Source organism: Rhinatrema bivittatum, chromosome 1, assembly GCF_901001135.1.
Source record: "Rhinatrema bivittatum chromosome 1, aRhiBiv1.1, whole genome shotgun sequence".
Taxonomy (NCBI): domain Eukaryota; kingdom Metazoa; phylum Chordata; class Amphibia; order Gymnophiona; family Rhinatrematidae; genus Rhinatrema; species Rhinatrema bivittatum.
Genome location: NC_042615.1, coordinates 96537106 through 96553619, shown reverse-complemented (window position 1 = coordinate 96553619; position 16514 = coordinate 96537106). Strand labels below are relative to the sequence as shown.

General features: G+C 43.4%; 1 protein-coding gene across 4 annotated transcripts in view; it reads right to left on the bottom strand.

Moving 5' to 3' along the window:
* Positions 1-524: 524 nt before the first annotated feature.
* HPGD (15-hydroxyprostaglandin dehydrogenase) overlaps positions 525-16514 on the bottom strand; it is a 306229-nt gene continuing 290239 nt past the window's right edge. For all 4 annotated transcript variants that reach the window (XM_029577562.1, XM_029577483.1, XM_029577727.1 and 1 more), the window contains one exon: positions 525-2089. In XM_029577562.1, the coding sequence (XP_029433422.1) occupies positions 1957-2089 (133 nt within the window). In that variant the 3' untranslated portion in view covers positions 525-1956. The remainder of the gene's footprint in view (positions 2090-16514) is intronic.

Here is a 16514-nt window from a genome sequence, read left to right as displayed (position 1 = left end):
TCCTCTTCAGTAAACACCGAAGCAAAGAAATCATTTAATCTTTCCGCAATGGCCTTATGTTCTCTAAGTGCCCCTTTAACCCCTCGATCATCTAATGGTCCAACTGACTCCCTCACATTCTTTCTGCTTTGGATATATTTAAAAAAGTTTTTACTGTGAGATTTTGTCTCTACGGCCAACTTCTTTTCAAATTCTCTCTTAGCCTGTCATATCAATGTCTTACATTTAATTTGCCAATGCTTATGCATTATCCTATTTTCTTCTGTTGGATCATTCTTCCAATTTTTGAACTGCCAATAAAAAGGCATAAACTAAATCCAAACAAAAAATAAATAAATGCTGATTTTATTTAGGAAATTATGCTGGCTTTTACTTTAATTCTTTTTGTCATCAGTGAACACTTGAAAAATTGATAAACTGGGTTAGTCGGGTCTTTGTATTTATATACTGCAGATTTTTGCTGCTTATAATATATTGTTAATGTACAGACATAATATGTGAAAAACAGCTATTTAGAGTCATTCTTTTTTTTTATTATGCATAGCAGTATTTCTTTATTTGAAGAAAAATATACATTTCCAAATATCTACTGGTCCAAAAATATCTCTGTCAAGCATATATTCAACCAAGAAAATAAATAAAACTGTCAAAAATAGTGTACAGTCATATCTAATATCTGAAGATATTTAGAATGCAGCATTTCTTGTAATGCCACATTCAGGTCATCTTGGGAAATGTTTATCTCTATCCCATAGTGCATAATTTTTAGCACACATCACATTTTTTAGAATACAGATCTATTTGATTATGAGTTATTGCCTCAAAAAACATCAAGTTATGATTATTTTATATTCAAGTAAATTTGTATTAATTTTGTCCGTCAAATTTAATTTTGTGTTTGGGTATCCTACATTATTATTTAAAATTTAAATATTTTTGCATTCATAGAGCCAGTCTATAGGATTAGGCAAAATAAATCATAAAAATCTGCAAACATTATGATAATTTTGCATATGTTTGAAATATGCATTTGTGCAACATTTCAGATTCATGCAAAAAATTATTGAGGTAAATATTATTATTGAGGTAAATTTTAAAAGATTTAGGGCCTAATTTACTGAAGCTGTTTTCTAGGGGTATGCACAGATATTTCTTTTTTCATTTTATTTTGGGGTGTGTATGGGAATTGGAGAACTCTCTTCTTTTCATTCCATTATTTTTTTGGACTTAGCCAGCTCTGGCAAATATTTACAATGGACTTGGCCTTGGTCTGCTGGCACCATTTGTAATAGTGGCAGCTGCAGGGCAGGAGCAATCAGAGATCATGCATGCCCCATGAAGAAATTTTCAACAAGAATGTAAGACAATTTGCAGGTAGGAAGCTGGGGAGGATCAGTGGAGGACCTGGGTGTATGTGTATTGGGGGGAGGGGTGACAGCCTTATATTTTTTTAAAATAAAACAAACACAAATGAAAAATGTTGTTTGTTTTGTTTTAAAAATGAAATGAAATTGAAAATGTCATTAAAATATTCATTGATTTTCATACATTCGTACCTCCCCAACAATTTTCTATTGTATGTCAATAGGAAAAAAGCTAAATAAATCATTTTGCACCATGCGGGCTTACAAGTACATGCAGTTTTACAAATATTTGCAATTAGGCCTCTTACTGAAAGCTTAACTCATATCCATTAGAACAAGAAGTCTGCATAAATGCTGTAAAACCCAATCTTGCAAAAGTATATGTTTTGCCTATGGAAAACATTTGGAACTAGTCAAAATTTTGTGAAAAAGAACTGCAACTGCATATGCTAAAAGATGCAAAATAGGATTGCAGTGCTTTTGCCTATTTCTTAAATCTGGCCCTTGAAATAATCTTCTAAAAGCATAATTTGGAAATGAATTACTATTAAACATATATAAAGATCAGTTGATAATTACAAATTAACATTTATTACATCTTTGGTTCATATTGTGGTGCATATTCTTCAAAATGAATTCCTTCTGAACATGTGACCTTCATGACTGCTCCATTTAAACTCGTGTCTTCAACAAGGTTAATCATCCCTTCTGCAACTAGTGATGGTCTATTAGAAAATAAACATGCATTTTAGCACCAAAAGTTAGTTAGTTATTCACAATTCTGATAGATCACCAAAAGCACACATCTCCTTCAGGAAGTGACCCATATCATAGAAATATACTGGCACCTCTTTTCTCTCATGTTCAGTGCAGGTATACCGGATGTACTGGGCAAATATAGCTAACCATGGCAATCACAAAGCAATGGACACATATATAGATTATGAACTGATGACATTTCTACCTCATGTCATTTTTAAAGTAAAGGTACTCTTAAAATTAACTTTTTTAGATGTGCACCAAGTTATTTCCTGCCTAAGGGGGTCATTTTCTAAGCCTATCGCATGTGAAAAGTCCTTTTTTGTGTGCGATAGTTTGCCGGGGCGGAGTCAGGGCAGGGAGGGGTGGAGCTGGGGTGGCAAGGAGGCAGACACAACGATGTCTTCGCTGGCGGCAATAAGGTAAATTATGTTATCGTCGCCAGTAACTCGCCCGATAGCACCACCTTTCACGGTGGTGCTATTGGGTGCGAAAGCCGGCAAAGATAACACCGCGGTGGTGCGATGGCAGCCAACTTTCGCAGACACCCCCCCCCCCCCCCCTCCTTCGCTCCCCCCCCCCCCCGTTTTCGCGGGATTCAACATTCTGCGGTAGAATGGTAAATCCAGGCCTAAGGCTAGCTATCTGCAAAAATGATCATAAAATAGGAAGGTCACTTAGTAAGCCACACATATGCACATTTATGATTCTATCACTTATTGGCCAAGTGGTTGGAAGACATACCCCATCCAACTTTTCACAAACAAATGTGATATTAATCACTGGAAATAGCACTTACAAATTTACTGAATCAAAATGGGAATGTTCATCCTAATGCATTAAAACAGCTAAAACAACTGCCAATAAAAAAAGAAGTAAGTTTGCCAATAAGGAAAAAGAACTTGATAAAGCAATTGAAACTCAATGCTGGAAAGCTCTAGGCCTAGATGAGATCCCTCTTGAAATAGAAACATAGAAAATGATGGTAGAAAAGGACCAAACAGTCCATTCAGTCTGCCCAGCAAGCTTATGGTAGCATCTGCTATGCCATACAGGTCACCCCCATACTTAGGCCTCGATTTTGCTATGTCGCAAAGTTTTCTGAATCCCGCGGTAATGGGGGGTGGGAGGGGCGAAGCGGGGGCCGGGCCTTCGAACGCGGGCAGAGATCACACCACCGCGGTGCTATCACTGCCGGCTTTCGCACCCAATAGTGCCACCGTGAAAGGTGATGCTATTAGGCGTGCTACAGGCAGGAATAAGGGGTCTTACCTTATCACTGCCAGCGAAGTTAACGCCGCAAACACCCCAATGCTGCCCCGACTACTCCTCTTCCAGTCCCGACTCTGCCCCCAACTCCGCCCCATCAAGTTATCGCACTCGAAAAGGGACTTTTTGCATGCGAAAAGTCCCTTTTCGTGTGTAATACCAATAGAAAATGACCCTCTTAGTTTCCCAAACCATCAAAGTCAGGGCCCTTGTTGGTTGCAGTCTAAGTCTAATTTTCCATTATCTCTTGCTGTTGAAGTAGAGAGCAATGTTGGAGTTCCAACATAAGTATCAGGCTTATTGGTTAAGGGTAGACTACTACACCAGCAAGTTACCCCCATTTCCATCCTCTAACCTTTAGAGATTCACAGTGTTTATCCCATGCGCCCCTTTGAAATCTTTCACTGCTTCAGTCTTCACCACCTCTTCTGGAAGGGCATTCCAAACATCCACCACCCTCTCTGTGTATTTCATGACATTGGTTCTGAGTCGTCCTCCCTGGAGTTTCATTACAGGACCCCTAGTTCTACTGATTTCTTTCCAACGGAAAAAGTTTGTTGATTGTGCATCATTAAAACCTTTCAGGTATCTCATGGTCTGTATCATATCCCCCCTGCACCTCCTCTCCTCCAGGGTATATGTATTTAAGTTCTTCAATCTCTTCTCATAAGTCATTTGATGAAGAATCCCTACCATTTTTGTTGCTCTTCTCTGGACCGCCTCTATCCTGGCTCTGTCCCTTTTAAGAACATAAGTACATAAGAAATTGCCATGCTGGTTCAGACCAAGGGTCCATCAAGCCCAGCATCCTGTTTCCAACAGAGGCCAAACCAGGCCACAAGAACCTGGCAATTACCCAAACACTAAGAAGATCCCATGCCATGGATGCAATTAATAGCAGTGGCTATTCCCTAAGTAAATTTGATTAATAGCCATTAATGGACTTCTCCTCCAAGAACTTATCCAAACCTTTTTTGAACCCAGCTACACTAACTGCACTAACCACATCCCTCTGGCAACAAATTCCAGAGCTTTATTGTGCATTGAGTGAAAAATAATTTTCTCCAATTAGTCTTAAATGTGCTACTTGCTAACTTCATGGAATGCCCCCTAGTCCTTCTATTATTTGAAAGTGTAAATAACCGATTCACATCTACCCGTTCAAGACCTCTCATGATCTTAAAGACTTCCATCATATCCCCCCTCAGCCATCTCTTCTCCAAGCTGAACAGCCCTAACCTCTTCAGCCTTTCCTCATAGGGAAGCTGTTCCATCCCCTTTATCATTTTGGTTGCCCTTCTCTGTACCTTCTCCATTGCAACTATTTCTTGAGATGCGGCTACCAGAATTGTACACAGTATTCCAGGTGCGGTCTCACCATGGAACGATAAAGAGGCATTATGACATTTTCCGTTTTATTAACCATTCCCTTCCTAATAATTCCTAACATTCTGTTTGCTTTTTTAACTGCTGCAGCACACTGAGCCAATGATTTTAAAGTATTATCCACTATGATGCCTAGATCTTTTTCCTGGGTGGTAGCTCCTAATATGGAACCTAACATCGTGTAACTACAGCAAGGGTTATTTTTCCCTATATGCAACACCTTGCATTTGTCCACATTAAATTTCATCTGCCATTTGGATGCCCAATCTTCCAGTCTTGCAAGGTCCTCCTGTAATCTATCACAATCCGCTTGTGATTTAACTACTCTGAATAATTTTGTATCATCCGCAAATTTGATAACCTCACTCGTCGTATTCCTTTCCAGATCATTTATATATATATTGAAAAGCACCGGTCCAAATACAGATCCCTGAGGCACTCCACTGTTTACCCTTTTCCACTGAGAAAATTGACCATTTAATCCTACTCTCTGTTTCCTGTCTTTTAACATGTTTATAATCCACGAAAGGACATCGCCTCCTATCCCATGACTTTTTAGTTTTCTTCGAAGCCTCTCATGAGGGACTTTGTCAAACGCCTTCTGAAAATCCAAATACACTACATCTACCATTTCACCTTTAGACACATGATTATTAACCCCTTCAAAAAAATGAAGATTTGTTTAGGCAAGACTTCCCTTGGGTAAATCCATGTTGACTGTGTTCCATTAAACCATGTCTTTCTATATGCTCTACAATTTTGATCTTGAGAATAGTTTCCACTATTTTTCCCGGCACTGAAGTCAGGCTCACTGGTCTATAGTTACCCGGATCGCCCCTGGAGCCTTTTTTAAATATTGGGGTTACATTGGCCACCCTCCAGTCTTCAGGTACAATGGATAATTTTAATGATAGGTTACAAATTTTAACTAATAGATCAGAAATTTCATTTTTTTAGTTCCTTCAGTACCCTAGGATGCATGCCATCCGGTCCAGGTGATTTGCTACTCTTTAGTTTGTCAATCTGGCCTACTACATCTTCCAAGTTCACAGTGATTTCATTCAGTTCATCTGACTCATCACCCCTGAAAACCATATCCGGAACTGGTATCTCTCCAAGATCCTCTCTTGTTGGTTCCTGAACCAATTGTTCCATGAAGCAGTCATTTATTACTGAACACTATACTCCAGGTGAGGCTTCACCAAAGAACTGTAGAAGGGGATTATCACCTCCTTTTTCTTACTAGTTATTACTTTCTCTATGCAGCCCTCATCCTTCTGGCTTTAGCTATTTCCTTGTAACATTGCTTCACAGTCTTCAGATAGCTAGACACTATCACCCCATAGTCCCTTTCCTTCTCCATGCACAACAGCCCTTCACCCCTTTCACATACATCTCTTTTGGATTACAATCCCCCAGAATCATGACTCTGCACTTCTTGGCATTGAACCCCAGCTGCCATTTCTTCAACCAACGTTCCTTAAATCATGTCTCATTATATCTACTCCTTCCAGCGTGTCCACTCTGTTGCAGATCTTAGTATCATCCTCAAATACACAAACTTTAACTTCTATTCCTTCCGCAATGTCATTCACAAAGACACTGAACAGATCGGTCCCAACACCGATCCTTGTGGCACTCTACTTAACACCGTTCTCTCTTCAGAGTAGGTTCCATTTACTATCACATGCTGTCCTCTCTCCAACAACCAGTTTGTAATCTGTATCACCACCTTGGCGCTCAGTCCCAGACTTCTTATTTTATTCACAAGCCTCCTATGTGGAACCATATCAAAAGCTTTGCTGAAATCCAAGTAGATCACAGAGTGCTCTTCCTCGATCCAATTCTTTGTCTTTTTGTCTGACAGGACCTTCACCTGGTGAATCCATGCTGCCTCAGGTCCAGCAATCCTCCTGACTGTAGATAGTTCACTATCCTTTCCTTCAGCAGAGTCTTCATTAATTTTCCCACCACTGAGGTGAGGCTAACAGATGTATAATTTCCAGCCTCCACTCTGCTCCCACTCTTGTGAAGCGGGACCACTACCACTCTTCTCCAATCTCTCAGCACCACTCCTGTTTCCAGGGATCTATTGAACAGGTCATGCAGTATCCTGAGATGAACCTCATCAGGCCCCATGGCTTTATCTACTTTCAGTTTTCCTAGCTCTTCCCATACATTCTCTTCTGTAAACAGAATTTCATCTACTCCACTCCCATCCACAGTCTTATTAACTAGTGATGTTCATTCTCCAGAGTCTTCTTTAGTGAACACCGAACTGAAGTATTTGTTTAATATTTCCACCATTTCTTCGACTTTGTCCACACATTGATCATTTTCATCTTTCAATTTTGATATACAACTTTGGACGTTTCTCCTTTCTCTGATGTATCTGAAAAATGATTTGTCACCTTGCTTTAATTCTTTAGCAATTCATTCTTTCACCTGACATTTTGCTTTCTTGATTACTATCTTTGCCTCTCTCAGTTTCACCATATATTCTTCCCTGTGTTCCTCTTTTTGAGATCCTTTATATTTCTTGAATGCTGTTCCTTTTGCTTTTATTTTTTCAGACACTAACTTGGAGAACCAGATTGATTTCTTATTTCTCTTACTTTTGCTTACTTTTCTAATATATAGATTTGTTGCTTTTGTAATTGCACCACCTCTCCCATTTTTTCCCAGTGTTCTAGTTCTACCTCCAGGTATCTCCCCATTTCGACAAAGTCTGTATTTTTGAAATTCAAAACGCGGGTCTTCAAGTGACTTCTCCATATGTTATTTGTGATGTCAAACCATACCATTTGATGATCACTGGTACTGAGGTGGGCACCTACCTAGACATTAGTACATTATCCCCATTAGTGAGCACTAGGTCGAGTATATCTCTCCCACAAAGATCCTCTGAGCCTGTCCCAAGCTTTCTTGAATTCTGACACTGCCCTTGTCTCCATACCTTCACTGGGAGGCTGTTCCATGCATCCACAACCCTTTCTATAAAGAAATATTTCCTTAGATTACTTCAGAGTCTACTCCCTTTCAACCTCATCCTACAATCACTGTTCTTTATAAGATGTACGCAGGTCATGAGCCTGGCGCACGTGCCAAAGCATAGTAGGGGTGTGCATTCGGATTGACCGCATTAGTAAAACGCAACTCATATTTTTTTTTTACTTAAAAAATTGATTCGACATAAACGATCGGATTTCCCACATATCGAACATAGATATGTTCGATATGTGGGAAATCGCGATTGTTGAGCCAAAATAAAAATATAAACCCCCTCACCCTCCTTAATCCCCCCCCCCCGACTTACCACAACTCCCTGGTGATGGAGCGAGGAGTGAGGACGCCATTTCTGCAATCCTTGGCGAGAAGCATGTGACGTCGGTGGCACGTCGAGTGACGCGGCGTCACGTGATTCCCGGCTCGTTCGCGCCGGACGGCTCGTTCGGCCCAAAAAGAACTTTTGGCCAGCTTGGGGGGGCCTCCTGACCCCCTCAAGCTGGCCAAAAGTTCTTTTTGGGCCGAACGAGCCGTCTGGCGCGAACTCACCGGGAATCACGTGGCGCCGCGTCACTCAGACGCGACGTCACGTGATTCCCGGCAAGTTCGCGCCGGACGGCTCGTTCGGCCCAAAAAGAACTTTTGGCCAGCTTGAGGGGGTCAGGAGGCCCCCCCAAGCTGGCCAAAAGTTCTTTTTGGGCCGAACGAGCCGTCCGGCGCGAACGAGCCGGGAATCACGTGACGCCGCGTCACTCGACGTGCCACCGACGTCACATGCTTCTCGCCAAGGATTGCAGAAATGACGTCCTCACTCCTCGCTCAATCACCAGGGAGTTGTGGTAAGTCTGGGGGGGGATTAAGGAGGGTGAGGGGGTTTAAATTTTTTTTGCACATATGTACATATACCCAACTCATTGGATTTTTTTTATGTCCATATTGGCCGCAAGTGGGACCCCCTTTCGGACATAAAAAATATGAACATAAAATTTTGCTCTGCACATCCCTAAAGCATAGGGTGCACAAGAAATCCTAATATTTACATTATACTGGCATGTAGTACACAAATTTGAACTCAGTTTATGAAAAACTGCTGATTCTTCATCAATTCAGTTGATGAAGAAACTTAAAGTAAAAGCTTCCATAGGACTTCAAAGAAACTTTTTGTTACCATTTATAAAAGGATAGGTGTACAATTATGTAGATTGTATCTTTTTCTTATGATATAAACTGAATAGAGCTGGTCCAGAAGACAGGTACTAAAATGACAAGTTTCTTCATCCTAAAGCATATGAGGACAGACTAACAGATCTAAACATGTATATCCTAGATAAAAGGAAGGAAAGAAGAAAAATAATAATGACACTTAAATACTTCCAAGGTATAAATACACAGAAGGAAGGATCAGAGACATCAGGTAATGCAGAGATCGGGGCTCGGAGAGGATCAGAGGCGTAGTCAGGCAATGTAGAGGTTGTAGCCAGGAGTCAAACGCAGACAAGGCAGGAAATCAGAAACACGGAAGCCCAAGGCAATGAGTAACTAGAAGACCAGTTGTGAAGGCAACTAGCAAAGGCTAGACCCGGCTTTATATACTGGGCCCCCATGATGTCAGTGTGAGAAGGACCGGCAGCCTCAGCATGCTGCGGGCCCTTTAAAAATTCTAGTGAGGCGTGCGTGCACAACTAAGGAGCCAGGCCTGCACCGGAAGCAGCAGTGGCATTCCTGCCACACCGTGGAGCTACTAGCAGCAGACAGGGTTGCCACAAGGAGAGCAATGCTGGGGACGCACCCTCCGTGTTGGGAAGGGACCGGAGCCTGTCCTCGGGAAGACGGTGCGAGGTGAGGAAGGTCGACCACGGGTTCCGCGGCCGGCCGACATAACCGTACCCCTTCCCCTTCTGGGAATTTCGTAGACTGAGACACAGGGCATCCACACCTTCAAGTACTTTGAGAGGCTGTTTTCCTCTCTTTTGTTGCAGAAGGACACGAAGACTCTGGATTTCCTCTTCTTTAAAGGACAGGAGGGACACAAATCCTTTCATGGCTTGCTTGTGTTCCCTTTTTAAGGCTCCGTATTCGGCCGTCTTGTGTGTCGGTTGTTCCTTCAGCTGTGCAAAGATGGTCATGAAAAGGTTCTTATGGAGGAAGTTGGGATTGGTCTGAATCTCCTGTGACCTCTTACTTGGACTCGGAAGGTTAGGCAGAGCGGTAGCCACAATCAGAGAGTTGGGAGGCTCCACTGGTTCCAAACAGGTTTCTGAACATTGTGGACCCCACTGATTAAGATCAGCCGAGGCCCAATCGAACTGCGGCTGATGTTTTTGTAGCCACGGCAGACCCAATATAACTGGGTTCACAGCTTTGGGAAGGACGTATTAGGTAATGAGCTCAGTGTGATCGGGTCCCACCCTTAGTGTCAAAGGATGTGTAACTCGAGTCACCAATTCGGGAAGGAAGTCCCCATGGACAGAAGCAAGAGCCAATGGTGGTGTCAAGGGGCACGTGGAAATTCAATATTGATCCACAAGGTCTTGCTGGATAAAATTTCCCCCGGCACCGGAGTCCTCTAGGACCTGGGTGGTAAAGCAGGTAGGGGACTGCTCCAAGGAGGCTGGCAGTAGGAACAAAGGTGGCACTGTGGCAAGGCCAAGGGCTATCGAATCCGTGATTCTTCAGTGTGAAGAAGGTTCCTTTTTCTCAGGACATTGAAGACAATGATGACCCTGGTTCCTGCAATACAGGCAAAGGCTGAGCTGGTGACGATGAGATTTTATTTTCCTCCAAGATGTGGGTACAGCCCAGTTGCATAGGTTCTTCTGTAGAGTTCTCCGAGAGTAGATGACGGTTCCCAACGGAGGGAAGTGGGACCCTAGGGTGGTTCCTCAAAATAGACTGGTTTTCTCGGGCCCACTCCTGGAGTCGTCTGTCTAATTTCCCAGTTAAATCAATTAGGCCTTTGAGGGATGCAGGGCTCTCCCGTGCACCGAGTTCATCTTTAAGCCTATGGTGCCAGTCCTTCCAGAAAAATGGCATGTAGACTGTCCCCCTGCCAGTTCAGCTCAGTGGCCAACGTGCGGAACTCTATTGCATAATTGGTCAAGGAGCGAGTCCCTTGTCTTAGCTGTAACAAAATCGGAGCCCATCGAGGGGAGCCTGCAGGTTCATAAAAAATGTGCTTAAAGGCAGACAAACTGCGGAAGACTAGAAAACAGAGGATCAGAATGTTCCCACAAAGGGGAGGCCCAGGCCAGGGCCTTGCTATCCAATAGGGATAGGATAAAAGTTGTCTAGACTAAGTAGTTTGGGAAAGCGCAGACTGTAGAGAGAAATGCATCTGGCATTGATTTAGAAACCCCCAACATTGTTTGAGGTCTCCCGATTAATGGGGCGGTGCTGGCAAAGAAATAATCACCCGTCCAGGATCGGAATTCGGCATAGAGGCCGCCGGGGATGGTGGTGGTGCATTGAACAGAGTCAGGGAGTCTTCATGGGCAGCAAGACGATTCATGTCTGCCACCACCACTTCTAGGGTTGACTGGAAACTCTGAAGCTTCAGGATTGGTCCAGGAATGGACTTAAATGTGGCTAAGTCCAACGGATGGGAATCCAAGCGGGCATTTAATTGCTCGATCAAGGCTGCCAATGCTTCCAGGAAACGCTGCTGCTCTTGGATCTTCTGGGCTAAGCCTGGGATGGCCTGGAGAGCTGACAGATCTGCCGAGTCCATGGCCTTTGCAACTTGATGCGCTGGAGGTGGAACTTTGGGCCGAGGTAGGGTTGACACAACCCGTAGGTAGGGGCCTATGAGTCCCCACCATCGGCAGGTGGAGTGGGCTGATAGACAGAGGCTGCTGGACCTATATCAGCCCTCATTCCCTGTGGGTTGAGCCTTTGGGTGCCGGGGCCGGCAGGACTTAGGAAGGGCCTCTGTGTGATGTCATTAATGAAGAGATCATGGAGGTCAGCCCTGAGGCAGCAAAGATGGAATGAAGGAGTCCACATTGGAAGAGGCGAAGTCCCAGAGACCCGGGCGCCGATAGGAATACAGACGGACAGAGGGTGCTTGAGTAAAAACAGGCCAAACTCTTGAGTAGGCCAAGTCCAGGACGAGGATTATAGAGGTGTAGTCAGACAATGCAGAGGTCACGGCTTGGAGAGGATCAGAGATGGAGTTGGGCAATGCAGAGGTCATGGTTCGTAGAAGATCAGAGGCATAGTCAGGCAATGCAGAGGTCACGGCTTGGAGAGGATCAGAGACGGAGTTGGGCAATGCAGAGGTCATGGTTCGTAGAAGATCAGAGGCATAGTCAGGCAATGCAGAGGTCGGGGCTCGGAGATGATCAGAGGTGTAGTCAGGCAATGCAGAGGTTGCATCCAGGAGTCAAATGCAGACAAGGCAGGAAATCAGGAACACGGAAGCCCAAGGCAACGAGTAACTAGAAGACCAGTTGCGAAGGCAACTAGCAAAGGCTAGGCCCGGCCTTATATATCCCATGACATCATGGGGTATATAAGGACTGGCAGCCTCAGGGTGCTGTGCGTCCTTTAAAAGTTCTAGTGGGGCATGCATATGTGCCTAGGGAGCCAGGCCTGCACAGGAAGCAGAGGCAGAGTCCCCACCATACCGCGGAGCTGCCGGCGGCAGACAGGGCTGCCGCAAGGAGAGCAATGCTGGGGACACTCCCTCCTCATTGGGAAGGGACCGGAGCCTATCCCCGGGAAGGCGGCGAGAGATGAGGAATGGCGGCCATAGGTACCGTGGCCGGCAGATGTTAAAGGATTGAGTCATGGGCAATGTTCCTTCTAATTTTTGACAGGTTGTGTGTACAAAATGTTTCTTTTGTACAGCTTTCCATAAACTGAGTTCAAATTTGTGTGCTACAAGCCAGTATAATGCAAATATCAGGATATCTTATGCATACTATGCTTTGCCATGTGCGGCAGGCTCATGACCTGCATACAGCTTACAAAGAACAGTGGTCATAGGATAAGGTTGAAAGGAAGTAGTCTCTGAAATAATAAGGAAATATTTCTTTACAGAAAGGGTTGAGGATGCAAGGAATAGCCTCCCAGTGGAGGTGTGGACACAAGGAAAGTGTCAGATTTCAAGAAAGCTTGGGACAAGCAGAGAGGAACTTTGTGGGAGAGAAGGGGACTATAAAGCTAAGCAGGAGATGTGGATGGGAAGACTGGAAGAGCTATATGGTCTTTATTTGCTACCATATTCCTTGTTTTAACAAAAATGATGTCTGGGATATTTATCAGGGTATTCTACTGTTATCAGGTGCTGGAAAGAGTTTGGCTAAAATTATTCTAAATAGATTAAAATGTATAACAGAAAGTGTTCTTTTAGAAAGTCAATATGGTTTCCATATGGAAAAATCAATTAATGATCTTATTATTTTCTGAGACAATTACATAAAAAAAACATTGATCAAAACTGTAAAAGAGTATATATATCAAGACTAGGTCCCAGAAAACAAATTGGAAGCCGATCCAGTTAGTTGTGTAGCAGTAAAGATTAGAGATGTGCAGGCAAAAAGTTTTCGTTGCGTACGCGATCTGTATTCGTGGAGGGTCAATTCCGTTCCATGCGAACGTATGGAGAATTCAATAAGTTGTCGATCTGTAAATAAGTTACTACTAAATTAACTACAACCCCCCACCCTCCTGACCCCCCCCCCCAGACTTACCAAAACTCCCTGGTGGTCCAGCGGGGAGTCAGGAAGCCATCCCTGCACTCGTCTGTGGTTTCCTCACAGCGCCGATAGCCTGTGTTACAGGGGCTGCCGGTGCCATTGGTCAGCCCCTGTCACATGGTCACTGGCGCCATCTTGTGCTCCTACCACGTGACAGGTCACGTGGCAGGAGGTCGCTCCGGGACCCTCGTTGGACCCAACCGGAACTTTTGGCCAGCTTGGAGGGGCCTCCTGACCCCCACAAGACTTGCCAAAAGTCCAGCGGGGGTCCGGGAGCGACCTCCTTTCATGCCGTCCGTCCAATCCCAATACTCAAAATGGTGCCGATCGCCGCCATTTTGAGACTCAAAATCGCCATCCCGCCAATAAAAATGGCGCCGATCGCCTAGTCTTGTGGGGGTCAGGAGGCCCCCCCAAGCTGGCCAAAAGTTCCGGTTGGGTCCAACGAGGGTCCTGGAGCGACCTCCTGCCACATGACCTACCTGTCACATGGTAGGAGCACAAGATGGCGCCGGTGACCATGTGACAGGGGCTGACCAATGGCAACGGCAGCCCCTGTGACACAGGCTATCGGCGCCGTGAGGAAACCGCAAACGAGTGCAGGGATGGCTTCCTGACTCCCCGCTGGACCACCAGGAATTTTTGGTAAGTCTTGGGGGGGTCAGGAGGGTGGGGGGTTTAAATGTTTATTTAGGAGGCCGAATACAACGGATATCTGTTGAATACATGGGGAGTCACGATGCGTTTTGCCTCCCCACGTATTCAACAGATTGCAAAAAATAAGTTGCAGATTACAAATACGTGGAAAACGGATGCACACCCCTAGTAAAGATAGCGAAGATCGGTGTATAGAAAAAGCCCTTTATTAAAGATTGCCCGACTCTGGCCGAGTTTCGCTCTTTGGTCGAGAGCTGCCTCAGGGGCAACTAGAAACAAATATACAGTATTAAAAAATGAAACACACCTACAAAGAAGTAAAATCAGTAAACATAAATGGATGTACAAACTCCAGAAGTAATGCAAATCATAACATGTATATGTGTTGACAACATAATGGAAGACAGAAAAATATCTGAGGACATAGTGTATATGCAGATACCATTAGATACAAACAACAGTAGGTAAAACAGGTAAAAAATGTGCTGGAGAGGATAACTTGGTGTCAGTGTAGACCACAATGCAAATATTGTGCTTAAATTAAAAATATTAATAATAAATAAATAAAATGTGTATGTGTGACTGCCAGTATGTGGGTGTGGATGGAGGGAGGAAGGAAGGGAAGAAGACAAGTGGAGAAAGAAAAAACAGAAAGTTAAAACAGAATGGGAAGGTGGGGAAAAAAAAGACTGGGATCAGCCGATTAAAGAAAGAAATCAAACAAAGGTTATATATATATATATATATATATATATATATATATATATATATATATATATATATATATATTCACATTTTAGTGATTGGCATATGTTATCTTTGGGAATGTGCATTACATATTTGTATTTTGTTCTTTCTTCAGTATTCCACTGTTCAGAGTTTGGTTTCTCACGCTTTCCATTTTATTTTTGTCTGCATGTTGCTTTTCTAATTTGTAGTCCCTTATTCTATATTAGGTAAGGGTTTTTCTGTGTTCTGCATGTTTTGCAGTATTTCTACTGGCATGTTGTTTTTCTTTAGGGCTTTGTTCTGTTAACCCTAATAGGTGGTGTATTAGTGTTCTAGGGCAAGGTATAATATTTGAATTTGAATCAAACAGTTGCTGTTTGAGTCCTGAGGTGTTTGTGTTACTTCTCAAAGTGTTTAGCAGTGAAGGGTTTGCAGCAACTGAGATGAGTGTGTGTGGAAGAGGAGGAGAATTGAGTGTGCATGTATGTGAGAGTCTGGGGGAGTGAATGAGAGGAATGAAAGTGAGTGTGTGTGTATGTGTAAAAAGAGGCAAGTGCGTTAGTGTGTATGTAAGACTGCTCCCTCTAAGGATTGGGTTGCTTTGAGCATCAAATTGAAAGGCTTTTTGCATGAAAGAAAGTAGTACTTAAAGGGTAATGAAACCATACATTTTTGCTCATGAGCAAAAATTTTTGCAAACAGCAACTCAGAAATTAGAGGGAACTTTAGTTGTGATCCCTCTTGCCAAGTAGCACCAATACTGTTACTTCTCGCACCAAATCATGTGTTCCTCTATGGATTAGGTCTAAAATTGTTTCCCCTCTTATTGGTTCTTGTGCCAGCTGCTCCATGAAGCAGTCATTTATTTTATCTAGGAACTTTAACTCTCTAGCATGCCCTGATGTGAACTCACCCAGTCAATTTTGGGGTAATTGAATCCACCATTATTACTGTGCTGCTGATTTTGCTAGCCTCCCTAATTTCTTTTAGCATTTCATTGTTTGTTTGTTCATTCTGATCAGGTGGATGTAATATTTGCGCACTTCTATTTTATTCCCCTTTTCACCTTAAATTTCTATCCATGAAGATTAAACATTGCATTTTGTTTCCTTCAAAACTTTTATCCTGTTTAACTCATTGCATACTTTAATATATAACCTTCCCTGTACGTACCCGGATCAGTCCAGACCATGGGTTATCTCCCCATTCCAGCAGATGGAGTCAGAGCAAAAACTGAGAGACCACCCACTTATAAGCAGGTTCGCTCTCTGTGTCCCCTCAGTATTTCCTCTGACTCAACAGATGAGGACTGCACCTGTGGTTTCCCTTCTTTTGGTCTTGAGAGAATAGCTTTCCTTTTCTGGTCTTTTCCTTTCGCTCTGATTTGGATAGATCAAGTATAAAAAAAACAACAACCCAGTCTAGTGTGAAGGGATCCTTTCCTTCCTCCTTCAGCAAGGCTTCAGTTTGCAGTCTGATCTTCATGCTGGTTCCTTTCCCAGGTTTGGTAAAGTTTAGCTATTAGGAGAAGTTTTATCTGGTGTTCTTTTTAAATTTCAGAAATTTCCTTTCTCCTTTAGAGGGGTGAAAGTTGGTGGTCCAACCTCACCCCCGTCGGCCCGACTTGCCTTTCCTGAGAGGCCGT